Source organism: Narcine bancroftii, chromosome 6 (genome assembly GCF_036971445.1).
Source record: "Narcine bancroftii isolate sNarBan1 chromosome 6, sNarBan1.hap1, whole genome shotgun sequence".
In the NCBI taxonomy this organism is placed as follows: Eukaryota; Metazoa; Chordata; class Chondrichthyes; order Torpediniformes; family Narcinidae; genus Narcine; species Narcine bancroftii.
In genome coordinates, this window is record NC_091474.1 from 24,148,934 (window position 1) to 24,166,105 (window position 17,172).

The 17,172-nt window shown below is 44.5% G+C and overlaps 2 protein-coding genes across 5 annotated transcripts in view; one reads left to right on the forward strand and one right to left on the reverse strand.

Annotated features, from left to right (window-relative positions):
• The window catches only part of LOC138735831 (uncharacterized), a 34,139-nt gene that overhangs the window by 11,832 nt on the left and 5,135 nt on the right, over positions 1 to 17,172 (forward strand). The gene's annotated exons all lie outside the window — the stretch shown is intronic.
• Positions 1 to 17,172, reverse strand: part of gss (glutathione synthetase) — a 59,523-nt gene that overhangs the window by 3,375 nt on the left and 38,976 nt on the right. For all 3 annotated transcript variants that reach the window (XM_069884319.1, XM_069884316.1, XM_069884317.1), the window contains 3 exons: positions 10,118 to 10,312; positions 5,248 to 5,329; positions 3,031 to 3,220 (listed from right to left, as the gene is read on the reverse strand). In XM_069884319.1, the coding sequence (XP_069740420.1) occupies positions 3,031 to 3,220; positions 5,248 to 5,329; positions 10,118 to 10,312 (467 nt within the window). The remainder of the gene's footprint in view (positions 1 to 3,030; positions 3,221 to 5,247; positions 5,330 to 10,117; positions 10,313 to 17,172) is intronic.

Here is a 17,172-nt window from a genome sequence, read left to right on the forward strand (position 1 = left end):
GTTTCATGGTCCTTGTATTTGTTTATTTTAAGTCTTTCAATATATTTAGGACTTGAATTTTCTCACTTCTTTGGAATAACGACTCTAGGTCATCGAACAACTTGACCATGCCTACCTTGCACACTAGAACTGTCCTAATTTTACCACTGTCCCATTGCCAACAGCACCGTATGCCAGCACCTCAAAGATAAAGGCCCTTCTCAAGGGCAGTGGATTTGACTATAAACACTGATTTCGTCAGCAATCCCCAAATGCCACAACTGAATAAAAAGCATTTCTAGGTGTCTTGAGTCATTGTTAACACCCATTTACAATAGTAATCAACAGTAAGTTGTGACACATGCCTTAACCTCTAGGGTTGATCCAGGTCAGATCAGGACACTGGTTCCAGCTTCCACTGCATTCACTTTATAAAAAGAGCAACAAGTCTCGTCAGAAAATACTGCAGAGCTGTGGACGTGTCCGGCAGGGGCATGGGCATGTCCAACGGGGGGGCGGGGGTGCTTGGACACATCCGACAAAGACTGGGATGTGGATTCATCCGGTGGGGGGGAAGAGGGGGGGCGGCTTAAAGGAATCTGGCAGGGGCGGGGGTCACGTCCGACTTTTCTCTGTTTGGCGCCATCTCAAGCCGGACATTAATTTGCCCTCCATTCAAGGGTGTCGGCCCCCACACCCCCAGAGGACAAATTAAAGGGCAGAAAGGGCACTTGCCTGTTAAATGTGGCGTGCTTGGCCATGTTTCATCTCGCATACATGTGCAATGAGGGGGAAGTGTGGTGACAGCAGACCAAGGTTCATGACAGTTAAGCCTCCCACGCCGCTCCCCTCCCCCAGCTGAGAGAGTATTTGACGCTGACCCTGCATGTCCTTTATTTTGGCAAGTTGGAAATGGCCACAATGGTGGGCGTGGACATGTACTGAGGAAGGGGAAATGCCTCTGGATCTTGTCACATCTTTGCAATACTTACAGTTTAGGGCATTGATGTCATGTTACAACAGAGCAGAATATTAGTGTGATCCCATGGAGTATTGTGCACAGTTTGGCCATTTAGCTGTAGCAACAATGTCATTAAGCTGAAAAAGGTGCAGAAAGGATTCACAAGAATGTTGCTGGGACTGACAGGTGTGAATGACATGGAGAGGTTGGATAGGCTGGGACTTTTCTCCCTGAAGCACAGGAGGCCGATGGTGGACCTTTTAGAAGTAAAAAAATAATCATACAGTAGAGATAAAATTACTCTTATCCCCAGGGTAGGAAAGTCTAAATCAGAGGGAATAAGATCACAAAATATAGGAGCAAAAATAGGCCATTCGGCCAATCGAGTCTGTCCCACCATTCAATCATGAGCTGATTCATTCTCCCACTCGGCCCCTCTGCCCGGCCTTCTCCCTATAACCTTTGATGTTCTGGCTGATGAGGAACCTATCAATCTCTGCCTTAAATACACCCAATCACCTGGCCTCCACAACCACTTGTGGCAACAAATTCCACAGATTTACAACCCTGCTTCAAAAGAATTTCCACTGCATCTCTTTTCTAAGCAGACACCCTTCAATCCTGAAGTTGTGCTCTCTTGGTCTCGACTCAACAACCATGGTAAACAAGATTTAAGGTGTGAAGGGATAGATTTAAATGACCTTTATCACACAGAACTGCCATAGAAAGTGGTAGAAGTGAGCACAATTGTAACAGGTACATGAATAGGTTTACAGGGATAGGAACCAAACCCAGGAAAATGGGACTAAGCCTGTGCAGACAGTGGGTCAACATGGACGTGAGGGTGAAGGGCACATTTCCATCCTGTAAAACTCTACCACAATAAGCAATGGATGCTTGTGATGTCACCACCATTTTCCCTGTTCATTGTTAAGCTGACTACATATACTCAAGGATGACTGCTTCCAGAGGCATATTGAAACCAAGCCATAACCTAAGCCTGAGAAAGACTCTGTGCAATATTGTATCTGATCTCGTCTTGAGAAATGCTCGAGCATTTCACCTATAAAAGAATAATATTGAAAAACACCTGAAATGACACTGGAAAAACCCACCTGCTTCCTTCACGTGGTGTACTGATGACTAGATAGCAGTGACATACTGAGATCTCCCCCTCTTCAAACAAATGGCAGACCCACTGCAAAGCAGCACTTGGACTTGCACTAGGGCTTCAGTCTCCATGATACAGGAGCAGATGTTGGCCATTCATTGAGTCTGCTCCACAATTCCATCATGAGCTGATTCATTATCCCACTCAGCCCCACTCCATGCTTTCTCCCCATAATCTATGATACACTAACTATTCAGACATCTATCAATCTCTGCCTTAAATACTGCCAATGACCTGGCCTCCACAGCCACCCATGGTAGCAAATTCCAGAAGTTCACCAGCCTCTAACTAAATAAATTCCTCTGTATCTCTGTTATAAACAGACACCCATTAATCCTGCAATTGTCCCATCTTGACCTGGACTCTCCCATCATGGGATACAACTTTGCCACATCAACTCTGTCCAGGCCTTTCAACTTTCAAAATGCTTCTATGATGTTCTTCCCTCATTCTTCTGAACTCTGAGTACAGTCCAAGAGCTGTCCTATGGTAATCCCCTTCTTTCCAGGAAACATTCTTGTGAATCTAATCTGAACTCTCTCCAATGCTAGCACATCCTTCTGTAGATAAGGAGCACAAAACTGTACCCAGTCCTCCAAATGAGGCCTCATCAATGCCTTGTACAGCTTCAGCATCACATCTCTGCTCTTGTATCCTATTCCTCCAGATATGAACGCCAATAATGCATTCACTTTCTTCACCACCAACTCAACCTGGATCCTGCACGATGACTCACAAGTCCCTATGCACCTCTGAATTTTGCATTTTCTCATCATCCAATTTATAGTCTGCCCTTTGATTCCTTCTACCAAAGTGCATGACCATACATTTTCCAACACTATATTTCATTTACCACTTTGCCCATTCTCAGGTCAAGAAGGGATCAAATGGTCAGTGAGAAATGAAGGTCTCCCCTCACCTGATGTAGACGCCAAACATTCCCAACTCAGGAATGCACTCCGACAGTTTCAGAGCCGTTCCAGACTGCAACAGGTAGTTCTTCACCGCCTTGGGGTTGATGCGGTCCATCAGGATGTAGGCTGATCTCTTCGATCCATCTTTAATGCCTCCCAGAACCTGCCTGATCTCTTCACCAAAAATGTTGTTTCCTAACAACAACAGGGAAAGTAAACGCACACACAGAATCACAGGCAAATGGGACTAGAATGGAAATAAGACACATTGCCCATTGATCTGTGCTATCTACTTGCAGGGCAATTACATCAGTTCCATTCCTGACCACCCCATTGCTCTCTCAAAGTGATGATGGGAGTTTATTGTCATACACAAGTTCAATGTACAGATACAATGATACCAAGAAACTAAATTGAAGCAATGCACCAAGACAGATAAAAATCCACATGGATAATAGGCTAATATTCAGTGGCATAGTGGAATAAAAATGCAGAAGTAGCCTGGCTGTCATCCCTGCACATGGACTTGAACCATGAGTAAAAACAGAATGCTGGAGAAATTCTGCAGATCAAACAGTGAAGCAAAGATACATAACCAATGTTTCAGGCTTCAGCCCTTCAAAATATGAGCAAAATGTAGACAGGCACTGGAACAAAATGGGGGAGGGGGAGGGTCTGGGGGAAGGACTACAGTCCCATAGGCAGGAGGTAATAGGTGAATGAGAGGGAGGACACACCAGCAAGCAGGGGGAGAAGGTGAATGGCTCTATTAAAGGAGAGGGAAAGGGGTGAGGAGCTGGAGGAAAGAAGATACATACCCAATGTAAAGGTTAAAACCTTATATTTTTACTTCTTGGTTAATTTTATGACTATCCCTTTAAGAAAGAAGGTTGTTTGTAGTGTTACCATAGTTACTGTGATGTAATATCCAGGTGAACGGAGAGCTTAAATATGTCTTCAAAGAACCATGGAGGTGTCAGTTCTCAAAATACTTTTCTTTGAATTTGTCTTAATCATTTTATTTTGTTTTAATCATCAATTAGTCATATTATTGACTGATATTGTTATGTCTTTAAATATAATCGAACGCTTTGTTAATTCATTGTTACGAAAATCTTGATGCAAAGTTATGCAAAACAGTTATATCAACTAATTAAAGGCTACATAAAGCTGCAACTACAAAGTTTGGTTAATTGGAATGATAAGATTGTAATTCGGAATAGCGAAGCTTATGTTTCTGTGAAGATGACAGGTTTTGAAATTGGGAAATATGAGAGATTGGAAAGTGTCATCTGCACCCCAACGTTTCGGGCTTGAGCCCTTCATCAAGGTACAGTTTGACCGGCCGAGCTTCTCCAGCATTGTGTTTTTACTTCAACCACAATGTCTGCAGACTTTCATGTTTTACCTCTATTAAATCGAGGTCGGCTAAAGCTGACTTGTCATGTATCCTGACTTTGGCACTAAGTTGTCTTCATCCATCACTTTGCCAACCTAAACTGTGTCAATTCAAAAGTGTTTTGTTCTCAAAATCCTCCCAATTCCTTCTGTGGCCTCATTTCCACCCCTGTTACCGGTGTAATCACCTCTTGTCCTATATTCCTCGCAGATATCCACTCTCCTCCAATTCCCAAATATAACTGCTTTGCCACTGGAGCAGCTGAAACTAATTTCTGGAATGTCATTCTTTTGTTCTCTGCTTCCTTCAAGAGGCTCCTTAATTCCATCATTTCTCCCTTTATCTTTTTATGTGGCCCTGGGTAATCGTTTAATCAAATGAAGCCCCTCAGAATCTCTTAGTTATATTAAAAATGCTTCCCAAATGCAGTTTGTGGAAGAGACATCCTGGTGTTGCAATGGCACTCCACTGCTCTTGTTAAACTTTGCTGATATCCAGCAGTGAAAATCCTCGATCACCTGCCTACTGTAAAGCAATACAAAAATCTGGTCAAAGGCTTTAAATGCTAGTGACTCTCTGAACCAATACACTTTCTCTATGCTACACTGAAGTTCCAAGATCAAGAGGAAATCCTGTTTTCTGATTTAAAAGAGAAGGCATCATATCACAGCGCCAGTGACCCAGGTTCAAATCCAACACTGTTCTCCCTGCATCTGCATACATTCCAAAGACATACTGGGTTAGAAGGTTAACAGGTTACATGGGTGTGTTTGGGCAGTGCAGGTTGGAAGGACCTTTTACTCAAATATTAAATAGATCATACCTCCTCCTTCACGCTGTGGTTTCAGAACATAGGCTTCTGGGTTCTCCATTGCTTTTGCTATTATTTCATCACCCTCAGGACCCTGTCACAGAGAACGTGTTGGTTAAATTTATTTTAAAAGTATTGATATGAAAGGTTATCAATGATTCATCAGGCCCCACCATTAAACCCACTCACATCTCAAAAACCTTCTCTCTTCTGCTGGAAGCTACATTCGTAAACCTCCCCAAACCAATGTAACGACTCAATTTGTGGATCCATTACTTTCTTCTCGTACCTCAACTGTGAAGTCATTTACATAAGCGACCACACCACTATTTCTGCATTAACCTGAAACTGTCTAATGTACTCAACCAACTGCATTCGGGCAAATTTTCTACAGATGTGTGGTGGAAAGTGTGCTAACTGGTATGGGGACAGGGCAGAAAGCCCTGAGAAAGGAAGTGGACGCAGCCCAGGACATCACAGGCAAAACCCTCCCCACCATGAAAACATCAATGGGGAACTCTGCTGTCAGAGAGCAGCCGCAATCCACAACACTTGGCACGTGCTCTGCTCTCGCTGATGCCGTCAGGAAAGAGGTGTCGGTGCCACAAGACTCAAACCTCCAGGCTCAGAAACAGACGCTACCCCTCCGCCATCAGACTCCTCAACTCCGCCATCAGACTCCTCAACTCCGCCATCAGACTCCTCAACTCCGCCATCAGACTCCTCAACTCCGCCATCAGACTCCTCAACTCCGCCATCAGACTCCTCAACTCCGCCATCAGACTCCTCAACTCCGCCATCAGACTCCTCAACTCCGCCATCAGACTCCTCAACTCCGCCATCAGACTCCTCAACTCCGCCATCAGACTCCTCAACTCCGCCATCAGACTCCTCAACTCCGCCATCAGACTCCTCAACTCCGCCATCAGACTCCTCAACTCCGCCATCAGACTCCTCAACTCCGCCATCAGACTCCTCAACTCCGCCATCAGACTCCTCAACTCCGCCATCAGACTCCTCAACTCCGCCATCAGACTCCTCAACTCCGCCATCAGACTCCTCAACTCCGCCATCAGACTCCTCAACTCCGCCATCAGACTCCTCAACTCCGCCATCAGACTCCTCAACTCCGCCATCAGACTCCTCAACTCCGCCATCAGACTCCTCAACTCCGCCATCAGACTCCTCAACTCCGCCATCAGACTCCTCAACTCCGCCATCAGACTCCTCAACTCCGCCATCAGACTCCTCAACTCCGCCATCAGACTCCTCAACTCCGCCATCAGACTCCTCAACTCCGCCATCAGACTCCTCAACTCCGCCATCAGACTCCTCAACTCCGCCATCAGACTCCTCAACTCCGCCATCAGACTCCTCAACTCCGCCATCAGACTCCTCAACTCCGCCATCAGACTCCTCAACTCCGCCATCAGACTCCTCAACTCCGCCATCAGACTCCTCAACTCCGCCATCAGACTCCTCAACTCCGCCATCAGACTCCTCAACTCCGCCATCAGACTCCTCAACTCCGCCATCAGACTCCTCAACTCCGCCATCAGACTCCTCAACTCCGCCATCAGACTCCTCAACTCCGCCATCAGACTCCTCAACTCCGCCATCAGACTCCTCAACTCCGCCATCAGACTCCTCAACTCCGCCATCAGACTCCTCAACTCCGCCATCAGACTCCTCAACTCCGCCATCAGACTCCTCAACTCCGCCATCAGACTCCTCAACTCCGCCATCAGACTCCTCAACTCCGCCATCAGACTCCTCAACTCCGCCATCAGACTCCTCAACTCCGCCATCAGACTCCTCAACTCCGCCATCAGACTCCTCAACTCCGCCATCAGACTCCTCAACTCCGCCATCAGACTCCTCAACTCCGCCATCAGACTCCTCAACTCCGCCATCAGACTCCTCAACTCCGCCATCAGACTCCTCAACTCCGCCATCAGACTCCTCAACTCCGCCATCAGACTCCTCAACTCCGCCATCAGACTCCTCAACTCCGCCATCAGACTCCTCAACTCCGCCATCAGACTCCTCAACTCCGCCATCAGACTCCTCAACTCCGCCATCAGACTCCTCAACTCCGCCATCAGACTCCTCAACTCCGCCATCAGACTCCTCAACTCCGCCATCAGACTCCTCAACTCCGCCATCAGACTCCTCAACTCCGCCATCAGACTCCTCAACTCCGCCATCAGACTCCTCAACTCCGCCATCAGACTCCTCAACTCCGCCATCAGACTCCTCAACTCCGCCATCAGACTCCTCAACTCCGCCATCAGACTCCTCAACTCCGCCATCAGACTCCTCAACTCCGCCATCAGACTCCTCAACTCCGCCATCAGACTCCTCAACTCCGCCATCAGACTCCTCAACTCCGCCATCAGACTCCTCAACTCCGCCATCAGACTCCTCAACTCCGCCATCAGACTCCTCAACTCCGCCATCAGACTCCTCAACTCCGCCATCAGACTCCTCAACTCCGCCATCAGACTCCTCAACTCCGCCATCAGACTCCTCAACTCCGCCATCAGACTCCTCAACGACAAACTCAATCAGGGTCTCATTTAAGGATTCTTACTTTTGCACTTTTTTTTTGATTTTTCATCTCTCTGTATTGTACAGTTTGTTTACATTTTTTTGTTTACACCTGTATTTTCCCCCCACTGCCAATAAGTGGTGATTCTGCTTCACCTGTAGAAAAATCTCAAGTTTGTATGTATATTCTCTGGTGATAAATCTGAAATATGGAAAAGTGGAATTTATCTGGAATTAGTGGCTGCAGGCTATTATGAAGCTATACCACTTAATAGGATTCCTGAAGGGGCGATCGAACCAATTTGTTCAAGACAATGACAGGACTTGTAGCTAAAAAAAGAAAATGCTGTTAAACTTGTTCATAAGGCAGCATCCATGAAAAGTGAAATAGTTATGAATAAGAATCTCAGAGACAAAATGTTAACTGTTTCTCCCTCCACAGAGGCTGCATGAGCTCCAGTTTGTCCAGCATTTGCTGTTTGTTTCAGATTTCCAGAATCTGCAGTCTTTTGATTTTCCTAAAGGGAAATGTGGGATAGAGGGAGGGGGAGCGGGAACTCCATAAAACATAATCGAAGGCGGCACGGTTGGCATAGCAGTTAGCACAATGACTCTACAGAGCCAGCGATCGGGGCAGGGGTTCAAATCCCATGCTGTAAGGAGTTTGTACATTCTGCCCGTGTCTGTGTGGGTTTTCCCCCAGGGGTTTCAGTTTCCTCCCACCATTCAAAAACATATGGGGGGGGGGGTGGTGAAGGTTAATTCGGTGTAAATTGGGCGGCACAGACTTATGGGCCAAAATGGCCTGTTACCTGCTGTAGGTCTAAATTAAATATTTTTTTTTAAATTTAAATTATAAAAGGAAATATATCCTGTGGCAATGTCAGGAAGTATATCTTTCCCCACTTGAAAGACAGAAGTAATCTGGAAAACTCTCTGCATCACAAAAGCTGTTCAGCATGAATATCAATTGAAGCTTTCATGCTGGTTGGAGGCCCCCTTCAACTAGATGGCATTAACATCGACTTCTCCAGTTTGCTTTGAAAACCCATCTTCCCCTGTCTCCTCTAGCTCCATCTCACTCTTCCCTTTTCCCTCCTTCTCCTTTCACAGAGCCAACAATCAATTCTCACCTTTCCTCTTATCATACCCAATTTTCTGTGTTGGTCTGGACTCCTCTCCCTCCCGTTCTTCCCCCTTTCTTTCCCCAGCCTTTAATTCAGATGCTTGTCTTTTTTTAAATTCATATCTTGAAAAGGGACTCAGGCACAAAACATCAGTAATATATCTTTATACCTCCTTTGGAAACCAGAGGGCTTGGGTTAAGGTTGAAAGAACTTTTGGGGGAATTTTTTTTTCCACACAGAGAGTGGTGAGAGTATGGAACCAGCTGCCAGCTGAAGTGGTGAATACCGGCTTAATTTTAACAGTTAAGAAACATTTGGACAGGTGCATGGATTTTTTTGGGGGGGTGGGGTATTGGAGGGATTATGGACTGGGTGGAGGTCAGTGAGACTAGGCAGAATAATAGTTTGGCACAGACAAGAAGGGCCAAATGGCCTGTTTCTGTGCCTCAATGTTCAATGATTTGAACAGGCCATTTAGCCCATGATGTTGTGCTGACTTTGTAAAGTTAATCCACAATAGTCTAATTACTCCCTACCTCGCACCCATAACCCTCTATTTTTCTAACATCCATGTGCCCATCTATGATTTTTTTGAATATCCCCATTGTACCAACATCCAATACATTGAAGCAACCATCACTCTCTGTGTTAACAAAATCCTGACCTCTGACATCTCCCATAACATTTCCTCCACTTGTCTTAAACAGACGTCCTCTGGTATTTGCAATTGTCACCCCAGGAAAAAGGTGGTCTATCCACCCTATCCAAGGTCATGTAATTGTATGTACCTCTATTAGGTCAGCTCATCTTTCTATAGCCAGCTGTTCAAAATCTGAGGGAGATGCAAAATGCCACCACCCCACCCTGTATAGGCCACGTGAAGCAATTCCTGCAGGAATGGATACTTCCTGGTGACTGCATTCCTTGTTTTCTTTGATTATACACCATTTTTCTATATCGCTGTCTGCCACTCAATGCTCACTTCTGGAGAAAAAGAACAGTGAATGTTTTGAGTCAAAATTCTTATCAGGACTAAGGACACAACCCGGTACATCACAGCCAAAACACTCCCCACCATCGAGAACATCTACAGGGAATGCTGGCATCGAAGAGCAGCATCATCAAGGATCCACATCACCCAGTACACGCTCTGTTCTCGCTGTGCCATCAGGAAAGAGGTACAGGTACAAACAACATTTTTATACCTCATCAATACTGTACAGGCCTGCAAAAGTCGCTCGGATTCGTTCGACAGCCTTCGGGTACTCTGGGAGGTAGTTCTCAAGGACACCACTATGCACCAGTTCCTGTTGTACCTTCTTGGTTCCCACAAGGTGGGTACCAATATTTGGGCACTTTATGGCTAATGAACGTTCAATCAACAATCGTGCAGCCCAACACTAAGGAAAAATTAAAGGGATAGATTAGGTAATGTTAAATACATCAGTCTTGAACTCTATGTTCTCAATTACCATTTCCTACTAATCTTTTTAAACAATTAGACATTTCCATTTCAATTTTGCCACTGTCCACTGAAAATATTATGCAAATGCAGATCCTGGCCACTGGGGTGGGGGGGTGGGTGGGTTCTATTTTTCACAAGATCACAATTTTATACAATTCTCAGAGGTTCGAACAGGCGAGGCACCACGGCAATGTATCATTTCAAGCATCCTGGAATAAAAAGATTCCCCCTCAATCAAAATAAAATTAATGATAGAGGTGGTCTTTCGGCCCTCACTGGCCATGAGAGAGGTTGGCGGGTTAATCTCAGTTTCCCGGACTGGGTCTGCAGCCCTGCACATTACAGAAGTAGAGTTTAAATGTGGAAGGGGCTTTTGTTGACACCACCTTTGCCAGTAATTCCAGACCCTCATTACCCTCTGTATAACAAATCATTTCCTCTAATCCTTCTATGAAGGCTTTATCTTGTGACTTTAGCTTGAAGCCCTTCAGATTTTCATCCCTGTAACAGCAACAGGTCCCTCCGAATTAAGTAATTAATTTTAGATCAAATCACTGTCCACACTTTATTCGAGTCTCCCCTCAGCCTCCTCTTTTCAAAACAAAACCACAAAAATTGGCCTTTCCAGTCTGTCTTGAATTATTATTCTGCCAAATCCCACCAATCTGTTACCCAGTCATTAGCCCTTCACACCCCTCCCATCTAGGTACCAGTCCAAATTTTTCTGAAATGTTAACATTGAGCCTACATTTACCACTTCAGCTGGCAACTCGTTCCACACTTCCACTATTCTCAGTGTGAAATTCCCAATGTTTCCCTTGAACTTCTCCCCTTTCACCCTTCACCCATGACCTCTGATTTGAGTCTTGCGTAACCTCAGCAGGGAAAAAGCCTGCTTGCATTTACTCTATCTATACCCATCATAATTTTGTATACTTCTATCAAGTAGCCCCTCATTCTTCTATGCTCCAGGGAATAAAGTCTGAACCTGCCTAACATTTCCCTGTCACTCAGTTCAAGTCCCGGTGACACCCTTGTAATATTTATCTCATTACTATAATTTTCCGCCCTTGGATAATCTTCTAAAAAATATTCTCTATTGCAATCACAAGCCTGTTATGTACTAACCAGAACTCTTGAACTGTGTTCAAATTGCAGCTAAACTAATATTGCAAACATTGCCACCCTGATCTTACATTCTAAACCCAATCTTAATCTTATTGGCTTATGTATGCCATGTATCTTTTACATCCTACAGCAACACATTCTGTTGATTGCAAAGCACTTTGTGATGTCCATAAAGGTATGAGAATGGCGCTACAGAAATAAAAGTTGAGCTTTTCTCTCAGGAGGTGGGCCACTAGATCTGTTCCATCGTCCACAGATTTGATTTCATCAAATGATTCAAAGCTCCAGACCTGCAAAAAGTTTAACAGAACCTGCAAGCATTCCCATGATTCAAAGGAACCAAGGAGATTGTTTATGACAGTTTTCGCTCTTCAATCTCAAGTAGTTATCCAAACCCTTTTGGAAGGTAGCTTTAAATGATCTTCCACACTGGCAGGTTTTTAAAAGAAATCATCATCAATTATCTTAAAGGTGAAGGTAACAGGGACCTTCAAAGAAACAATTATATTTTGTGCAATAAAATGACTGCAGACACAATATCCGAGTGTTATTTATATTGGAAATGTTGACAGTATAATGGGAGAGGGTAAAAATACAAGCTTTGCAGAAACTACAGGTCCCAGCAGAGCCACCTGAAAAAGTTCTGCCTGCAGCTGAGAAAAAAACCCACACATATTTCAAAATTCATTCCTTGTTCTTTTCTGAACCAGCAGGAAAATGTATTTGCAATGAAAGGAGACACACTACATGTCTTAAAGATAAGAAAAGAACTGTTGAACAAGAAAGTCTGTAGACACAAAAAATGCTGGAGAAACTCAGTTGGTCCCTCATCATTTTTTAAATATTATAAAGATAAAAATACATAACCAAGTTTCGGGCCTGAGCCCCTTGTCAAGGTGTGAGCAAAAAGCAGGTGATGGGTGCCTGAATTAAATGTTTGGGGTGGGGGGGGGGGGGGGGGAAGCACAGTTACACAGGCAAGAGGTCATAGGTGGAAGAGGTGATGACTCTATCATCAAGGACCTTTATCACCCAGGGCATGCATTTTTCTCACTGCTACCAACAGGAAGGGACAGCTCAGTTGGCAAAGCAGTTAGTGCAACATCTTTACAATGCCTGCAATCGGGACCGGGGTTTGAATCCTGCACTGTCTGTAAGAAGTTTGTACATTCTCCCCGTTTCTGTGTGGGTTTTCCACAGGGATACCGTTCAAAATGTACCAGGGGTATAGGTTAATTGGGTATAAATTTGGCAGCATGGACTTGTGGGCTGAAATGGCATGCTGGATGTCTAAATTTAAAATTTTAAAAAAGGAAGTACAGGAGACTGAAGACACACACTCAATGGTACAAAAACAGCTTCTTCCCCTCCGCCATCAGATTTTTGAACGGACAATGAAACAATAGACACGAGCTCACTTTTCTATTTTATGCACTAATGGTTTTTTAAAAAATTTTGTATTTAGGAATTGCAACATATAGCGATTTTCCACCTGTAATGCACAATACTGCAGTAGCAAAAACAACACATTTCATGATGTATGATCATGAAAATAAACTGGATTCTGATATGGGTGTGAGGGCACAAGAGGGAAAAAAAAGCTGAGAAGTGATGGGGGGGGAGGGGATAACTGTCTAAATGGAGAAAGAAGGAGATGATGAGCTGGAGGAAAGGAGACAGAAGGATGAGGAAAGAGAGAGAGATGGAGATGTGGCAGAATAAAAACCGGAGAAGTCGATGTTAATGCCATCTGGTCGGAGAGTGCACAGATGGAAGATTAGGTGTTGCTTCAGGGAAAAATGAGAAAATCTGCAGATGCTGCGATTGTAGTAAAAACACATGGAAATGCTGGAGGAGCTCGGCCAGTCTCGCAGCTTCCATAGGAGGGAAAGACATGTAATCAACGTTTCGGGCCTGGGACCTTCTTCAACGTGTGAGTAAAGAACAGAATAAAGACTGAACAATGGTAGGGGGAGGAATCCAAACCAACAAAAGGTGTGAATTGTATATGATAGAGGAAAGGTGAGAATTGGGTGGCCTCGGTTTGGCCATGCAGAAGGCCATGGACAGTCATCAGCATGGGGGTGGGGCACAGATTTGAAATGTTTGGCCACTGGAGATCCCTGTCATTGAAGGAAAGACTGTGGATGTTGTCTACATGGACCTTTGTCAAGGCCCCACATGGGAGGTTAGTCAGGAAGGTTCAGGTGCTAGGTATTCATGGTGAAGTAGTAAACTGGAATGGACAATGTCTGGATGGGAGAAACCAGGGAGTAGTGGTGGATGATTGCTTCTCAGATTGGAGGCCTATGAGTAGCGTTATGCCTCCGGGATCAGTGCTGGGTCCATTGTTGTTTATCATCTATATCTGGATCAGAAAGTTTGCAGATGACACTAAGATTAGAGGCGTTGTGGACAGAAAAGGTTTACAAAGTTTGCGGAGGAATCTGGACCAGCTGGAAAAATGGCAGATGGAATTTAATACAGACAAGTGTGAAGTGTTGCATTTTGGAAGGACAAACCTAGAAAGGACAGTAAATGGTAGGGCACTGAGGAGTGCAGTAAAACAGAGGGATCTAGGAATACAGAGATATAATCCCCTGAAAGTGGTGTCACAGGTGAATAGGGTTGTCAAGAGAGCTTTTGGGATATTGGTCTTCATAAATCAAAGCATTGATTGAGTATAGGAGTTGGGATGTTATGGTGAGGATGTACAAGACATTGGTGACACCAAATTTGGAATATTGTGTACAGTTTTGGTCACCCAACTACAGGAAAGATATTAATATGAGAGAAAGAGTGCAGAGAAGATTTACTAGGATGTTGCCTGGATTTCAGGAGCTGAGTTACAGGGAAACATTAAATAGGTTAGGACTTCATTCCCTGGAGCTTAGAAGAATGAGGGGAGATTTGATAGAGGTATTTAAAATTATGAGGGGGATAGACAGAGTAAATGTAAATAGGCTTGTTCCACTGAGGGTAGGTGAAATACAAATCAAGAGGACATGGGTTAAGGGTGAAAGGGAAAAAGTTCAGGAGGAACTTGTGGGAGAACCTCTTCACAAGGAGATTGGTGGGAGTGTGGAATGAGCTGCCAGCTCAAGTGGTGAATGTGGGCTCAATTTTAACATTTAAGAAGAATTTGGACAGGTACATGGATGGGAGAGGTATGGAAGGCTATGGACTGGGTGCAGGTCAGTGAGACTATGCAGAAAAATAGTTCGGCCCACACTAGAAGGGCCGAAGGGATCTGTTTCTGTGCTGTAATGTTCTATGGTTCTAGTTTGATACAGGTGGGAGGGTTGAAGATAAAAAAGCTGAGAAGTGATGGGGGAGAGGGAAGAGTGTGAGGAGGTAGCGACAGAGGGATAGGGAAGGGAACAGGTTCGGGAGATGGATTCAACGGAAACTGGAGAAATCAATGTTGATGCCATCTGGTTGGAGAATCCCCAGGTGGAATACAAGGTGTTGTTCCTGTTTCATATTGGATGATTTCACAGCTGGTTCCCATGGTGGGGTGTCCAAGACAAGAGGATACAGGTTTAAGGTGAGGGGGGGTTTAACCAGGGGTCTGCTGCAGATTTATTTTTCCACACAGAATCACTGGTTTTCTGAAATTGTGCTGCTTGAGGAGGTGGTGCAGGCAGCCTGTGTCTAGTCAGGCGCTTGAATCACTAAAGGTCACAGGCTTAATGTGGCTTAATGGTGCAATGTTAATCATGAACCTGCCTGTTCAAAGGGCTGGCCTCTGTGCTGTAACAGCCTGTGATTCAGAATGCCACTATTCTGATGTCTTGACCTGAGATTAGACATTGAAACACAAAAGAGGAGCAGAAGTTGGCCATTTGACTTCAAACCTCCTGCGCCATTCCACACGATCAGATGCTCGGCCAATCTCAGCACCTTGATCTCTCTTTCTCCCCACTTCCACTGATGCCTCTCTCTCCTCAAACTTTTTTTTTTACAATACATAGTTTCATTCTCTAGTCGCTATTGCTGTGTGTGAGATCTTCCTGCACACACACCTTGGCCACTGCATTTCCTTCTTTACAACAGTGACCCCAGTTCAAAATCCTTCATTCATTGTAAAATATTTTGAGGTGAATCCAGGTTCTGAAGCTGATAAGGATCAGAATCACTCCTGTTGACAGTGGGCAGGTTCCAGTGAGAGATTAGAAGCCTGTAGAGCATGCAAGGCTTTGAAAGTGGCTGGAGTTGCCGAGCAACGTTTTGCATGTGCCCCTAGTTTAGCTAGTTTATAATACCCTGGGTTTGGTTCAAACATGAAGCTTACTAATGCACAGTCAGAACTATGGAGCAACATGCCTATGAATATATGAATGCAGATCTATATATTCATAAAACCTATACAGTGCTGTATTCAGTTAACTAGTTGAGTGCTCCTCATCTCTAGCCGCCCTCGAGAAGGTGGTGAATGAGCTTCTTTCTTGCAGTGAAGTCCTTCCCACAAAGGATAAGGATCTCTCATTCCTGGGCAATAAGGCATCCAGCCAAATAGACAGAACATTGTTAGGAAAGGTTCAGAGGGCCAAATGCAGGCATTTAGGATGACAACTGGTTCTAAGAGAATGACTTTATTCCCTGGACTGTAGAAGGATTTGATAGAGGCATACAAAAATATGAGGGGTATAGATAGAATATGTACATCTAGGCTTTTTTCCAGTGAGGTTAGGTGAGATATGAACCCGGTTGGGGGGGTGCATGGGTTAAGGATGAAAGGGGAAAGGTTTAAGGGAACATTAAGAAGAACTTCTTCCCATAGAGAGTAGTGGGAGTCTGGAACGAGCTGCCAGTTTAATTGGTGAATGTGGACTCAATTTTAATATACAAGAAAAATTTGAACAGCTACATGGATGGGAGGGTTCTAACTGGGTGCAAGTCAGTGGGACAAAGCAGAATAATAATTTGGCACAGACTAGGAGGCTTGTTTTCTGAGTTGTAATGTTTTATGGTTCTATTGTTGCGGACAGAGCCAAGGTGCTCAAAGAAACAATCTCCCAATCCACGTCCAGTCTCTCCGACGTAGAAAAGGCAACAACGGGAGCCCCGGATGCAGAAGATGACCCCTGCGGATTCACAATACACCTACTTTATTGTGATTACACAACGATTATGTAAAATTACTTATTAAATGCTTCACAAAGTACAGAAGGAAACTGCCTGTCAATGTTAAAGGAGCCTTATTCCTCCTGCCGCCTTCCTTCTCTCTCACGTGTCAGCCTGCCAGCACTGACTCTTATAACTTGTCTTACAAGTCCAGATCTATAATGAAGTCCCAAGTACATAAAGGAATAAATAGTCTCTTTTTTTGTTCCTTTCTTGATCAGATTCTCCAGCTGGGACCATTTGCTGGTGTTAATGATGAAACCTCATCCCAAATTACATAATCTATCGTATAATTTCTTCAGGCATCCTCTTGTGTGCTCAAGCTTCCTCTCTTTGTAGTTTTACATATCTTTGTTTATTCCTTAAAGAAAGGCTCAGGCCGGAAATCAGGGTAATATATCTTTACCTCCTACGAATGCTGTGAGACCGGTTGAGTTCCTCCAGCAGTTCTGCGTGTTTATTGCAATCTGAAGACTTTCTTGTTTCACTTTGAACTATCCACATTAGTTATTTGACTCTATGCTGTGATAATACTTGGCT